The 13,364-nt window shown below is 34.9% G+C and overlaps 1 protein-coding gene across 1 annotated transcript in view; it reads left to right on the forward strand.

Annotated features, from left to right (window-relative positions):
• Positions 1 to 13,364, forward strand: part of rmc1 (regulator of MON1-CCZ1) — a 37,682-nt gene that overhangs the window by 11,268 nt on the left and 13,050 nt on the right. The window contains exons 8-14 of the mRNA XM_039754737.1: positions 465 to 554; positions 651 to 756; positions 4,562 to 4,670; positions 7,043 to 7,087; positions 10,392 to 10,445; positions 11,752 to 11,880; positions 12,744 to 12,850. Coding sequence (XP_039610671.1) covers positions 465 to 554; positions 651 to 756; positions 4,562 to 4,670; positions 7,043 to 7,087; positions 10,392 to 10,445; positions 11,752 to 11,880; positions 12,744 to 12,850 — 640 coding nt within the window. The remainder of the gene's footprint in view (positions 1 to 464; positions 555 to 650; positions 757 to 4,561; positions 4,671 to 7,042; positions 7,088 to 10,391; positions 10,446 to 11,751; positions 11,881 to 12,743; positions 12,851 to 13,364) is intronic.

Genomic DNA, 13,364 nt, shown 5'->3' on the forward strand with positions numbered 1-13,364 from the left:
AAACGAACATTCATGGCATTTAGGATCATGACATGCTAAAGTGAAAGGAACTTAAGAAAAGTAAATACAAAGATAAAAAGTAAAAGAAAAATGTAATTGTTTTTTGAATTTGTAAGGATATCACAGTATTCAAAATTTGAAACATCTTCAGTGGCTTCCTATGGTAATGCACCCTAAATTATTAATATAAAGAGTTTAATGCTGATTTTGCCAAGTGATTTAAAATGCCATTGATTGAGCTAAGAAATATAGAAAATAAAGGTTATCTAAATATAGACTCTTTTAAAACATATACATTACTGCACAAAACTAAGATTGGTATGTTTCTCATTTTTTCAGAAGAGCCAAATTTTGTTGACTGTGTACTGTTTATAAAATGCAATTTTAATCATTCCATTTGGATAATCTGTGGTTAAGATTATTATGGCTTTGCCTAATAATTTTTTTATATATTTGTTTTTCAGTTATGGCCAGCTTTATGTTATGTACTTGAAACATCATTCCAGAGCTTCCAACCATGCAGGTGCAGAAGTGGTACTTTACCATCTGCCCAGGTAATTTCAGCTGTACTTCAGTTTAATGTCCTGACCATGCAATTTAAATAATTTTAAATTTAAATTAAGTTTTAATAGTTATACGTTATTTTATAGGGAAGGCAGCTGCAAGAAAATGCATGTCTTAAAACTGAATACTACTGGAAAGTTTGCTTTGAACGTTGTTGATAATTTGGTAGTTGTCCACCACCAGAGCTCACAGGTAAGATGACTGGCTTCCCATGATTAAAGATACTCTTTTAAATATGAAAATATGTTCAACTGATATTGTTATAGCAACAAATAAAGTATATAAATATATTTAAAGTGAAATGTATGTATTGTATTTTGAATTTACTAGAAGTTGGTAGGCTGTAAGGCAGTTATTTTAAGTTTAATTTTAAAGATATGATACGGAGTAATGGGGGATGTTCAGAATCTGTTTTTTTCATATCTGCCTTCTCTCTGTTATAGGAAATCAAATTTATATTTCATTTCTGGTTATATTTACTTATGTAGAAAATATTACCTTAATTTAAAATTTTAAACCAGTTTACGCTGGCAGTTTTTTAGTTCAGTGGGTTTTTTTTAACATGGTTTTTATGCTAACAAGATACAGTAGATACATTTCCTTTTTAAAACAGAATTTAAGAGCTTAATACTGTTAATGTCAGCGAATTTTGATGATGATCAAGCTGATTTTTGTTAGTTTGCAGCGGCATGACCTATTCAACCGATTAGTTTTTGCAGTAACAAAATGTTCAACCTGAGAACATGCTGACTGTTATCTTAAACTGGTTCCACGTTTCTTTTTAGGCTACAACAGTAGAGTTACGTATACACTGTGTGCACAATTATTAGGCAAGTGAGTATTTTGACCATATCATCATTTTTATGCGTATATTCCAACTCCAAGCTGTATTAACTTGAATGCTTATTGGATTTAAGCACGTCAGGTGATGTGTATTTGTGTAATGAGGGAGGGTGTGGCCTAAGGAGATCAACACCCTATATCAAGGTGTGCAGAATTATTAGGCAGCTAGTTTTCCTCGGGCAAAATGGGCCAAAAAAGAGATTTAACTGACTCTGAAATGTCAAAAATTGTAAAAAGTCTTTCAGAGGGATGCAGCACTTTTGGAATTGCTAAGATATTGGTGTGTGATCACAGAATCATCAAACATTTTGTTGCAAATAGTCAACAGGGTCGCAAGAAACGTGTTGAGAACAAAAGATGCAAATTAGCTGCCAAAGATTTGAGAAGAATCAAATGTGAAGCTACCAGGAACCCATTATCCTCCAGTACTTTCATATTCCAGAGCTGCAACCTACCTGGAGTGCCCAGAAGTACAAGGTGTTCAGTGCTCAAAGACATGGCCAAGGTAAGGAGGGCTGAAACCCAACCACCACTGAACAAGAAACATAAGTTGAAACGTCAAAACTGGGCCAAGAAATATCTGAAGACAGATTTTTTTCAAAGGTTTTATGGACCGATGAGATGAGAGTGACTCTTGATGGACCAGATGGATGGACCTGTGGATCAGTAATGGGCACAGAGCTCCACTCCAACGTGGAGGTGGGGTACTGGTATGAGCTGGTATTTTTAAAGATGAGCTAGTTGGACCTTTTGCATTGAAGATGAACTCAAAATCAACTCCCAAACCTACTGCCAGTTTTTCGAAGACACTTTCTTCAAACAGTGATACAGGAAAAAGACCATGATTTTTATGCAGGCCAATGCTCCATCACTTGCATCGAAGTTCTCCACTGCGTGGCCAGCCAGTAAAGGCCTTAAAGATGAAGGAATAATGACATGGCCCCTTCCTCATCTGACCTAAACCCTATCGAGAACTTGTGGGCACTTCTTAAGCGCTAGATTTACGGGGGAGAAAAACAATACACCTCTCTGAAGAATGTCTGGGAGGCTGTAGTCACTGCTCCACAAAAAGCTGATCGTCAACAGATCAAGAAACTGACAGACTCCATAAATGGAAAGGCTTATGACTGTTATTGGAAAGAAGGGTGGCTATATTGGTCATTGATTGATTGATTGATATTTTTGAAATGTCAGAGATGTTTATTTGTAAATTTTGAGGTGTTTGTTTATTATTCTCACTATAACAGATGAAAATAAACAAGTGAGATGGGAAAATTTTCATTTTTCCTTTAGTTGCATAATAAATCTGCACACTAATAGTTGCCTAATAATTGTGCGCACATATGTATTCCCCTGATGATGTTCACACTCACATTTCCGTTGTGAAACATTCAGGTTTCAGGTTTATTAACATTTTGGATTGACTGATAGCACTGTGTTTGTTCCATATTAAAATTAATCATCAAAAATACAACTTGCCTAATAATTGTGCACACAGTGTACGTAGTAATGTACAAATTCTTTTGAACTCGAATAATTTGTTACACCACGTTTAGCATCAATAACTGAAAATGTATGTTTTCTTTAGTTATTGACAGTGTTGTGGAGAATCTTAACCCCATTCATCTCTTTGAAACTTGTGAATTTTCCTGCATTATTAACTAACATTATCAACATCTGGGATTTGGTCTGGACTTGACTTAGCAATTTTGAAACTGCAATTTATTTTTCTTTGACCTGTCTAATGTAAACTTGCTTTTTTTGGGTGACCATCTTCCCACATAGTGCATGTGTATTCATGCTTCCTTCAATAACAGGAAGCAACAAAGTTCTCATGCATTAATGGGTCTACATATTTATGACATTACACTTTTTTGATCTTTAGTTTAATGTTATTGGTATGAAATTTGTTGGCGTTTCTCAGGCATAATAGGACACAGGCCAGACAAAAAGTGTTTGCCACTTTTGTTTTATCTTTTCATAGAAATTTCTTAGAATGCCCCTTTCCTTTTCATATAACCATTTTTGATAAAATTGTACATGTCTATCCCCATGCAGATATGAAAGGGCATAATATACAATTGAGAATAAAATGTGCTTTTAGAACATAAGAAATCTGGGAAATGTAAGGAGACAATTTTGTTCATCAGGCTTGTTTGAACTGTTTAGTTATTGGTTAAACAAAGACTTTAGCCTGGCAGGTAGAATCTTTGGTTTCAAATCTTGCAAATGTATTTAGTTCATTACCAATGTGCTTTTGCTCCTTGTCTGTTAGAAAAGGTTGCTCTTTTTTAGAACCCAATACCTGAATATTTTTCAGACTTAAAACCATATCTTGATGTTTACTTTTCATTTTAATCCACTGTTCTTCTACTGTACCTTATCCCAGAGAGAGTGCTATTTTTCCAAAAGAAGTTCATTAATAATTGTGATGATCTGTGGATTACTATATAACTACACTTTTGTTAACTTTCTCCTTATTGATCATCAACTTAAGGAAATGCATGTACTATATTTACTGACAATATACAGTAAGTGACCTCATGTAATATCTCTAAGGATGTCGGCACATCCTAGTAGAAGAAACATGCTTGTAGTTTTGCTAAACTGTTACTGAGTCAGTTTTGTTTTCATTTTTCTTTTTCTTTATATTGTGGTCAGGCACACCCAAGGCTGCTCTGTGATGGGATTTATAAGTACCACCGATGGTTCTATAATTATTGTTGACTATATTTTCCACACTAGTATTAATATACAGTAATGTCAGTAGTGTGGCAATATATTGACTCTTGTTCACATAAAGACAACAAATCACCTATGAGATTAAACAAGCTAGGTGATTTATAAAACGCAAAAAATAAGATAAAACATAGCTTATTGATTGAATTATATTAGTTTACAATGTCATACTCTTGGTTTTTACTGTAGATTTACATGTACACCTTATTGATTTTATTTATATGAACTACTGTATATTTATTTGCATATATGTATAGTGATATCCTTACCAGTGAATGCTGAAAAACAGGCAGTGAACTTTTAATGTAATTATTTCTCTTATGTGATGATCAAATGAGCAGGCATATTTTTAATGTTCTTCATATTTCTTTTGATAATATTTGTTTAAAGCAAAAACTATGCTTTTCAATTCCAGACATCTTTGATATTTGATATCAAGCTACTAGATGGGGATGCCATTCCTACCATTCATCAACCAGTGCTTCCAGCTCGTTCAATCCATCCTTATAAGATTCCACAGATAGGTCTGTAAAGGTCCACTCTAAAATATGCATTGCTGCTAGAAATCTGGGAACTACTATTTTATTTCTTTGAATATTTTTGAATATCTTTGAATATGCAATTCTTGGTTAATCAAAAATGATTGAATTGGTGTATATTTTAAGAAAAAACAGAAAATAAATAGATAAATACAAATTAGTGTATGTGCAAAAGTAGCTGAAACCTTGACTTTATCATGTATTTAATTGATTACAGTGTAAATTAGTCAAACTAAATTAATTGGTGTATCATCAAAGCATTAGAGAATCTCATAAAGGCTGAAGAAATGTAAAGCTGAGAAACTTCGTCTAGTTAGGTCTTAACCTTACAGGTGAATCACATTATGCTCGAGCAAGCTTCTTTGGTATCTTAGAAGAAAGCCCAGTGATACCTATCTCATTGTGTGGGGTTATAAAAAATTTTTGAAAGAATTTTTTTTCTTACTCAGTGCATACGTTCTACTAGCCAGCACACAGAGTTTGTGGAAATGAATTTTATAAAAGCAAGGTCTACCTTTTGAACATGTTTTTTTGGCAATTTTTGAAATTTTAAATTTCTATGACATGTCTCACAAACTTTCTACTGACATTGTAGATATACTTTTGGTAAAATTAAAATTTACATGCATGTTATATGTATTATAATAATTAGTTTTTATTTGATGATTAATCCAGATTAAAATTAGAAAGTTTTAAGCAGCTTTGAATAAGGACAATATAAACTGCGAAAATCGGGAATATTTATTAATATTATGGCACAGTTAAAAATAATACCAAAAACAGGATGAATAACAATAAATTAGTTAGTAGTAGTATTTTCAAATCTGTAAAACTGAAGTAACCTACATGATGATATTTGCATCCACATCCGCAAAGTAGTGTAGAATACTAAGCAGTATAAGTAGAACACTTCTAGCAAATATTTGGCGACAATTGTTTATTCATTGTTAATTGTGTTTCACATTTTGATTCCTTACACATTTACTATAATTTTAAATTGCTTGGACAAGTTCTTTTTTTTTTAATACTAAATATTGCCTCACTTAAAGCAAGTAACTGTCATAAACAGCAGTATGCCACAGTTCTGAAGAAATGATTTTAACTGGAAAAACATATTCTTCAAATAGTGAAAATGAACTAATAAGTTATGCATTGTCTAGAAGTATTGTACAAAACTGTAACAGAAATATTTTAACCTGTAACTTTCATTTAGTGTTGCTTACCTGTCTGTTGTTCAGTTCTGGTTATTGTGCTTCGCTGTACCATCTCTCCCTATCATCCTACTGGGTCCCCTTGTCCTGCCCCATTCTTCTTATAGTAGATGGTATACCCAGTTTTGTATAGGTTACTACAACATCCAAATAAATGCTGTGGTTTCATTTGTAAAGTATGTATATTTTACAGGACATTTCATTTGCATTTCAGCATTTTAATCTTTGGTCATTGTCTTTTGTTCAATACACATGAGAATATGTGATGTAATGTTTCATAAGTTAATTGTGCAGTACAGGCACATTGGTTAAGATACCTCTGTCTTAAGAAGGCATGCAAATCAGATCAGCAAGGCCAGCTGATTAGAAAATAAATCGGCACACTTAAACAGTCATAACTCTGAATCTTCATTTTTTATGATATTTTAAATGACACACTTAAAATTTAGGTGTATACAAAATGATCAGAAAATTAAGGTATTGTGGAATTATGAGAAAATAATTTATAGAGCTTATTTTTTAATTGTTTGAATTGGCGTCTTCATGGCTCAAACTATTGGTGGTGGCAAAATGAATACTAATAGCTATGTGACAAACCTATGTATTGTATATGCAGTCTGTGCATGGTTTTAAAGTGTAACTAGGATGATAGTCCTAAAGAAAGGCAGAGAGAAAGTATCACATTTTTGTGAATGGTTTATCACAAGTGCAAGCTACTGGTATATATTCTATTCTTTATGATGCATGAAGTATGCAAACCTTGACCAGCAGAGTCTGCTGGTAGCAGATGTTGCTTCTAGAAAATCCTGGCATCATGTTTTTCTACCTACTTATGTTTAGCATAGGTTGTTGAAACAATGTTAGTTTGAATTATGTAGCTCAAAGCAGTGTTATACATTAGCCAGTCATAACACATGAAGTAAAGTGTTAACATATGTTGATTTGCTGTGGAAACAGTGTTGTACCAAGTTTTTTTTTATTTATTTATTAATAATATTACTAGGCCACATATCATACAACCCACCTGGCAAGTTTGAGAGGTATAGCTCAAGGCACCTGAATTGTTTGAAAGTAGATCTATGAAGAAAGAAACAAAGAATACACATTACAATGAAGGTAAAAATATCCTGTTTTCTACTCTCTTAGGACCGGCAGCTGTCGCTTCACAGACACCTGTGCCATGTGAGCTCTGTATCCTTTTAAAAAAAAAAAATAGCCACGGTGTTTGTTTAAAAATTCAGCCTTGAAACTTTGACTGAGTAAGTAATGTATTCTTTTTTGGATAACAGGGTGGTTTCTTTTCTTAGAGTTTAAAGTAAAAATGTTTTCCTTTTTTTACCTTTTATTTTTGACAGCACAGTGTGATGAAGGTACAACTAAAGAGACTAATACGTCTTCTAAAACAAGGGTTCTCAATGTCAGTCCTGGGGGCCCACCATGGTTTCAGGTTTTTGTTCCAACCAGATTCATAATCAGTGACAGCACCTGATAACACTGATCTCAATTAATTACCTGGTATTTCTTTTTCCTCTTCTCTTATTCTACATTAAGAAAGCATCGCAGTATGATTTTTACATTTATAAGACATTTAGGAATATTTCCATTTAAATACTTAACTACCTTTTGTTGATTTCATTATATTTTTGCCCTTTCTCTGGGAAGTTTGCTCCCTTCATTGTATCTTAATAATGACAACCAGCAGAGCAGAAAGCCAGACAAACAACACTGAATAACCAAAGACTGCAACTACTTTAGCATTAGACCCACCAATTAGAAAGTAATGAATTAATTAAACAATTAGAACACCCGGCAAAAAATAGAATGAAAATCAAGATGAAAATATTGTTAAAAAGAAAAAAAACTATTATTTTCATTTATCTGCAGAAGACAGATTTATGTAAAGAAAGACAGAAGGACAAAATATAAAAGCAAAGTTAAATATATTAAACAGACACCCCACAGTTATTGTAGTCTTCATCCAATGAAGCAATATGTTCCCAGTTTAAAATCGTCTTGTTAGAAGAATAATTTATTCATGCTTCCGCTATGGCTAGCATGATTGCTTTTTTTAAAAGTGGTATTCTCTGGATTCTTCCACTTAGAGACCAACAATATTTTGGCATCAAGTAACTGTATGAAAAATAGAAAAGTAAAAGGTAGAGACATCTGAAAATATTGAGGAAAGCAAGGAACAATTATATTTAGAATAGTGGTAAAGAATAGCCAAGGGAGGATAGGCCCAGAATGTGTGAAAGAAATTTTCCAAAATGAGCAAAGTTCACAGAGCGGGTCAAACTTCAGACCTAGTGAACAGTGCAGTCTAGGACTAAAATAAGTCCTGTGAACAAAACAATATTATATGTTCTTAGAATTATTTCTGAGGTAATCATCCATCCATCCATTATCCAACCCGCTATATCCTAACTACAGGGTCATGGGGGTCTGCTGGAGCCAATCCCAGCCAACATAGGGCGCAAGGCACGAAACAAACCCTGGGCAGGGCGCCAGCCCACTGCAGGGCACACACACACACACAACCACACACTAGGTACAATTTAGAATCGCCAATCCATCTAACTGCCATGTTTTTTGGACTGTGGGGCGAAACCAGAGCCCCCAGAGGAAACCCACGTAGACACGGGTCGAACATACAAAATCCACGCAGGGAGAACCCGGGAAGTGAATCCTGGTCTCCTAACTGCGAGGCAGCAGCGCTACCCACTGCGCCACCCGCCGAGGTAATCGTGCCGTTTTTAAATATACAGTGGTGTGAAAAACTATTTGCCCCCTTCCTGAATTCTTATTCTTTTGCATGTTTGTCACACAAAATGTTTCTGATCATCAAACACATTTAACCATTAGTCAAATATAACACAAGTAAACACAAAATGCAGTTTTTAAATGATGGTTTTTATTATTTAGTGAGAAAAAAAAAATCCAAACCTACATGGCCCTGTGTGAAAAAGTAGTTGCCCCTGAACCTAATAACTGGTTGGGCCACCCTTGGCAGCAATAACTGCAATCAAGCGTTTGCGATAACTTGCAATGAGTCTTTTACAGCGCTCTGGATGAATTTTGGCCCACTCATCTTTGCAGAATTGTTGTAATTCAGCTTTATTTGAGGGTTTTCTAGCATGAACCGCCTTTTTAAGGTCATGCCATAGCATCTCAATTGGATTCAGGTCAGGACTTTGACTAGGCCACTCCAAAGTCTTCATTTTGTTTTTCTTCAGCCATTCAGAGGTGGATTTGCTGGTGTGTTTTGGGTCATTGTTTTGTTGCAGCACCCAAGATCGCTTCAGCTTGAGTTGACGAACAGATGGCCGGACATTCTCCTTCAGGATTTTTTGGTAGACAGTAGAATTCATGGTTCCATCTATCACAGCAAGCCTTCCAGGTCCTGAAGCAGCAAAACAACCCCAGACCATCACACTACCACCACCATATTTTACTGTTGGTATGATGTTCTTTTTCTGAAATGCTGTGTTCCTTTTACTCCAGATGTAACGGGACATTTGCCTTCCCAAAAGTTCAACTTTTGTCTCATCAGTACACAAGGTATTTTCCCAAACGTCTTGGCAATCATTGAGATGTTTCTTAGCAAAATTGAGACGAGCCCTAATGTTCTTTTTGCTTAACAGTGGTTTGCGTCTTGGAAATCTGCCATGCAGGCCGTTTTGCCCAGTCTCTTTCTTATGGTGGAGTCGTGAACACTGACCTTAATTGAGGCAAGTGAGGCCTGCAGTTCTTTAGACGTTGTCCTGGGGTCTTTTGTGACCTCTCGGATGAGTCGTCTCTGCGCTCTTAGGGTAATGTTGGTCGGCCGGCCACTCCTGGGAAGGTTCACCACTGTTCCATGTTTTTGCCGTTTGTGGATAATGGCTCTCACTGTGGTTTGCTGGAGTCCCAAAGCTTTAGAAATGGCTTTATAACATTTACCAGACTGATTGATCTCAATTACTTCTGTTCTCATTTGTTCCTGAATTTCTTTGGATTTTGGCATGATGTCTAGCTTTTGAGGAGCTTTTGGTCTACTTCTCTGTGTCAGGCAGCTCCTATTTAAGTGATTTCTTGATTGAAACAGGTGTGGCAGTAATCAGGCCTGGGGGTGGCTACGGAAATTGAACTCAGGTGTGATACACCACAGTTAGGTTATTTTTTAACAAGGGGGCAATTGATTTTTCACACAGGGTCATGTAGGTTTGGATTTTTTCTCCCTAAATAATAAAAACCATCATTTAAAAACTGCATTTTGTGTTTACTTGTGTTATATTTGACTAATGGTTAAATGTGTTTGATCAGAAACATTTTGTGTGACAAACATGCAAAAGAATAAGAAATCAGGAAGGGGGCAAATAGTTTTTCACACCACTGTAGTACTCCATTTATTTATGCATTTGAATTAATTGAAAAACTGGTATCTGAAATTTTGATAAATACTCTTTTAAGAATTTCTGTTGTAATTAAAAAAATCCTTAACACTTTCTAAAAAAAGATTCTTCTACTTGGAGTGTCTTCCAGCCTGATATTATCATCAGTGCCAGTGAAGGTAATATGCATTCATTGTGATTTGATAAACGGTTTTTGAAGTGAGCATGGAACTAACCTTAAAACCATAATGTTACTATTTTACAGGATTTTTGGGTGTCCATGAGTAATAGCTGCCAGAGCTGCAGTTCTTGGGAGTGTATTTTTTAGAATGTAGCTATTAAGCACATTGGGAGGATATCATAATGGAAATGAAGTCTAAAATTTCAAAAGGGATCAATTATTTACCCAGACACACAAAGTGCTCGTTACGTACAAATTAAGACAGAAGAATACCTGTTATCTCCCTGGAATTATCTAAATATATATTCCTGTGTTTGTTTTTCTACTAGTTTGTTTTGACTGATTGTCAAGCCAGGTATCCCACTTATCTTCCAACTCACATCATAATTGCAGACTTAGGAGTTGCTTGGTCAAGCAAAGATCTTTAAATCCTGCTCAGTTTTTATTTTGGTTTGAGCCTTCAGAACCACATTTTCAGTCAATTGCAGTGAGTCTATAAAATCCTAGGATTTCAAGGCAAATGGCCTGTCTTACTCAAGGAACCACAGCTGCCAGAATCGGCTTTTTGAATAAAAGTTTTAGAAGTATTTAAACCATTTTTACACTTAAATGTGCATTCTTGTCACTAATATGGATTCCTTTTTATATAGTTCCTGTTGGGTGCTTCTTTTTTTCAGCGCCCCTTCTTTCTCAAGCTAGCTGTTGTTAAACTGGCCAGCTAATGATCTTATATTTTTAATTCTTACAGTTAGTTTCAATGTATTTAGTGTTATTATAGTGAGGACTAATATGAAAACACAGGGGTAGTAAAATAATTCTGGCAGGGTGGTATGTAAACTAAATGTAAGTTCTTTCATTTGAGTGAAATAGATAAAAAGTGCAGGTTTCAATTTGATGTGAGTGATGGGCCTCAGAAAATTCAAATATTATCAGGAAAAGTTTTAAAAAATGAGTGTCTAAGGATATGATTTTCATAACATGAGAAATAAAGAAACATTAGTTTTCAATAAAAATAACATTTTGAGCTTGTGTTTGAAATAATTTGATAAAAATGTTCTGATATTACAGCTGCAGTATTTGTACTGTTTCTATACTATTTATGGAATAATTATTGTATTAAAGGATGTACAGTAGGTACAGTCCCAGGAGGCAAACATTGATTTATGTTTCTCCAAGTCAGAGAGAGAAGGGTAAACTCTTAAAATGATTCTCAAAGCGTGATTGGTTTTTGAAATGATTCGTCTCTTATTAAACACTTTATGAAAGGTGCCTAATTGTTAATATCTTCGATTTTTCATATTTAGGCTATCTGTGGTATTTGCAAGTAAAGCTGAAACCTGCTCTCAGGCTTTTAAAAGACAAAGGAAGGCTGATGGACTTCCTTCTGCGGAGAAGAGACTGCAAGATGGTGATCCTATCTGTGTGTTTCCAAAGTAGGTGATTTGTGCTTTTCTTGCATCGTGCAATGTAGCATATAGCTGTTCTTTTAGGACTCAATATGGCACCCAAACCTAACTCCATTACTGGCTGTCCTCTTTTACTTAGGTTCAGCACTAGAATAATCCCTTGGAGAATAATTACTGCTCCCACCATTTGTTGCGGGCCATACCCTAGATAACTGGGTTTGTACTATGAAGCAGAAGTTAAAACCTTGGTTTATAAATGGAAACATGGGCATTTTGGCATTGTTTTCTTGAGTACTCCTAAATCCTAATTTGTGATTGATTATTAGTCCAAACATTTATCTATCAAGGTTGGTAAAACTATATCCATAATTCTCACTGACCAAGGTAGTAAACAGCACAAGTCCAAGACATAAGTGTCATTTGTCTGAGATCTATATGGTCTTATCGGATTGAGATTCAGGTGATACATTCCACAAAATCCACTATAGCACTTCCACAGAGAAACTCGCACTTGATTGCAGTCAGGTGTCAAATGACAGTATGAGCGGGCTGCTTCTTAGCTTTATAGTTGCATCTGGCTGTGTCACTTGCAATGCCTCCTTGTCCTGCTTTACTTTAAATCATAACAGTTTTCAGGTTTGTTTCAAATTGATGTTTAAGGTGTAATTTTGAAGTTATGCCTCTTTTGAGGCTATGGTCAATGCAGATCAGAAACGTTGGACTGTACTGTATTGTTGAACAATTTTGTTTTTAATAAATAATGTATTCAGTTCAAATTACATATCATTTGTGTATCATTTTCTAAAAACAGATTCCAAAGAGGAATTCATCTTTAATAGCTGGAGCGTGTATTTAAATATATTATTTTGTTGTGCATTTTCTTCTTGTAGTGTTAAATGGAGAAGAGAAAGACAGCCTTGCAGTCATTGCAACTGTGTTTGATAAACTGAACCAGGTGTATAAGGAGTTTCTGGAGATGGATCAGAGCTACACTATGGTGGGTAAAATAATCATGATTATTTCTGAACACTTTGCTTCTTTACATGCATGTGTTAAAAGATCGATCTGGGATTACTTTCAGGGTTCATAGAACAGGAACATAAAAACTATACTTCACTTATTTGGACCTATACTAGCTGAAATTGGTGTTTGAGGTTTCTCCACTAGGAGGAGACAGTGTTCAGTCATCTTTGCACTGCTTCATTTTATTTTATTTTTTTTTAAGTTTCCATTTAGTTATGGTAGGATAGGTTTGGATCGTCCAGTTGAGCATAATATGTTAACATGTCAATAGTGTAGTATAAGAGATCACAGTGGTTTATTGTTGCAATAATGTTATTCCAAATCTCCTATGGGATTTTTCACACACACATTTTGTTGACTGCTCCCTGCCCATCTGATTCCAATAGATTTATTTTGCAGGTGATATTGGTTACCGACCAGTTACACTGGACAGGCAGGTGTACCTAATAAATGATCCACTCTGGTATATTACTAGCTCTTTGTAGAAT

Source organism: Polypterus senegalus, chromosome 5, assembly GCF_016835505.1.
Source record: "Polypterus senegalus isolate Bchr_013 chromosome 5, ASM1683550v1, whole genome shotgun sequence".
Taxonomy (NCBI): domain Eukaryota; kingdom Metazoa; phylum Chordata; class Cladistia; order Polypteriformes; family Polypteridae; genus Polypterus; species Polypterus senegalus.